Source organism: Phaseolus vulgaris, chromosome 3 (genome assembly GCF_000499845.2).
Source record: "Phaseolus vulgaris cultivar G19833 chromosome 3, P. vulgaris v2.0, whole genome shotgun sequence".
NCBI lineage: Eukaryota > Viridiplantae > Streptophyta > Magnoliopsida > Fabales > Fabaceae > Phaseolus > Phaseolus vulgaris.
In genome coordinates, this window is record NC_023757.2 from 19,792,321 (window position 1) to 19,794,604 (window position 2,284).

Consider the following 2,284-nt stretch of genomic DNA (forward strand, 5'->3'; position numbering starts at 1 on the left):
GAGCTGTACCCTTGGGCCACCCCAACTCTACTAAAGGAAACTTCGTCAATAAATAATGAGGTAGGGGTGCTTCGCTTGAAGAAAAGGGAACGACCCGACCTTTCATTTCACGAGGAGCACGATAACAAGGTGACAGTGCTGCCTTGCCTCCCCGGAGAACCAATCTGTGCGGACGACAAAGGGAACAACAACGAGTTGTTCTGCTTCGTCTACGCCACACTGTTCAAGAAAGTGAAACTTAGGTTTCCTTTCACTCGTTTCGAAAGGGAGCTATTGACCGAGCTCGACATTGCCCCTGCCCAGCTCCATCCCAACAGCTGGGCGTTCGTGAGGGCGTTCCAAATCCTTTGCGCGCACTTAGGGCTGCCAGTCTCGGTTGATGTCTTCCTCTTTCTGTTTGAGGCAAAGAATCCTGGAGATCGCCCTTGGGTCAGCTTGAATGGAATTGCTGGGAGGTTAATCCTCTCCATCTTCCAGCAATCCTCGAGGGCCAACTCGAAATGCACATAGGTTAGCCCTACCCTAACACCAAGTCTCTCATTCTGTGTTGAAACTGACTTAGCATTTAGTCTTTGACATTCTTGTTCGTTTTGTATGTATACATTTGCATGTTCTGCTTTTGCTTTGGGGCATACTCATCTGTTTTTACCTTGTGCAGACACAGACACAATGTTAGGCAAAGGAAAAGTGGCTGAATTGAGAGCGATCGCCCGATCCCACAAACTCGCAGCGGGCTCCCAAACCGTGCCCAACTCGGTCGTGGAGATCGCCATCTCTCAAGGGAAAACCCCTCCCCGAGGTCCAACTCCTTCTAGGGCCCTACCCGCCCCAGAAAGGAAAAAACTGGCGCTGAAAAGACCAAAGAGGAAGACTCCTCACGTGCTGTCGGAAGAAGAGGACGACGACGAAGCCACTGAGGATGGTCTTATCACCAAGAGAAAAAGGGTAACCACCTCCACTCCACCTGCACTTCCGACGCCGACACCGCCATCACCTCCCGTTCCGTTAGAAACAGTCCAAGCAACATCACTGGCCGCTGCGCCCATAGTGATCGAGAGTGGTAGCCCTAATTATGCAGAGGACCCTCCGAGCGCCTCTACACCGTTTGTATCTGCTGGAGAGGGTCCTCCTTCCACCACATCCATCGTTGGGGCTGTATTAGGAGAAGATGAGGGTGCTCAAGTTTCTCCAACGCCTATAGCGGAAGTTCCAGCCTCACCAGCACGCCTGGAAGCCCCCCTTGCTGCACAAACTCAAGAGGGTGGTGGTGAAAGCCAGCATCAAACTCCACTAGCACCTCCAGCATCAGCCTCAAGCCTCCCAGATCCCTTTAAAGAGACCTTGGGACCCTTCGCTGCTCAACTGAAGATCATGGTGGAAGATCTCCCTTCGCTGGTATCAAGAGCTGTGAAGGATTCACTCAAAAAGCTTCAAGAGGAAAACTCTGAGCTCAAAGAGTCAAATCTTATGATAAGAGCTGAGGTTGAAAAGCTCACTTGCAATCTGCTGATGACGGAAATGGAACATTCAAGGCTGGAGGATGCTCTGGACGCTGAGCTAAGGAATACACGCAAGGAAGCCTCTGATCTGCGCCAAAAACTACACCTCCAACTCCAAGAGAAAATTGACTTGGAGAGCAAGTTGGTCCCACTCAGGGTCAAGGTGGTAGACTTGGAGGCTGCACGAAAAGCTGAAGCTTCCAAGGTGGAAAGAATTGAGAAGAGATCAGCAGATAGGGAGATCCTTTTGGGGAAGGTCGAGGCAGACAGAGATAAGGCTCTCGCTGAGCTCTCCCAAGCTCATGAGGAAGCTACAAAAGTTGATGCAGAGCTTGCCCAAGCTCGAGGTGAGAGTAAGAAAGCTATTGAAGAACTAGCTCGAGCTCACGAGGAGAAAGAAGGACTGAAGAACCAAATACATGAGCTCGAGCAGAGTGCTGCTCAAATCCTCACCTCTGGGTTCGAAGTCGCTCTGGAGCAAATGTGATGGCATTTCATGAAGTTCTTCTTGAATCAATGTAGAGTAAAGGGGCGAAAGCAATGAATGAAGGTGAGCAAGATCCTCCTAGGAGTGGTGTTGATCTTGTAGGTGCATGCTATGTGTGGTTATTGGGTGGTTCGGCCAGCCCAAGGGAAAAGATGAAGGAATTGAAGTTTAGAGCCTAGGATTCTAGGGAGAAGCAAAGTTGAGCACAAATGGGCAGCATAACTTTACTCACAATAAACTTGAAAAATACAAGGTGTAGGCTCCTCCTTTTATAGGCTAAGGAGGACCATAATGCAAC

At 50.0% G+C, this 2,284-nt stretch overlaps 1 protein-coding gene across 1 annotated transcript; it reads left to right on the forward strand.

Annotated features, from left to right (window-relative positions):
• Window positions 1-669: 669 nt before the first annotated feature.
• LOC137839300 (uncharacterized) lies at window positions 670-1,986 on the forward strand. The gene has a single exon (XM_068648421.1). The coding sequence runs from the start codon at window positions 670-672 to the stop codon at window positions 1,984-1,986; it is 1,317 nt and encodes a 438-aa protein (XP_068504522.1).
• The last annotated feature ends 298 nt before the right edge of the window (window positions 1,987-2,284 follow it).

Coding starts and splice junctions, on each gene's coding strand:
- LOC137839300 (XM_068648421.1), top strand. CDS start 670: ATGTTAGGCAAAGGAAAAGTGGCTGAATTGAGAGCGATCGCCCGATCC.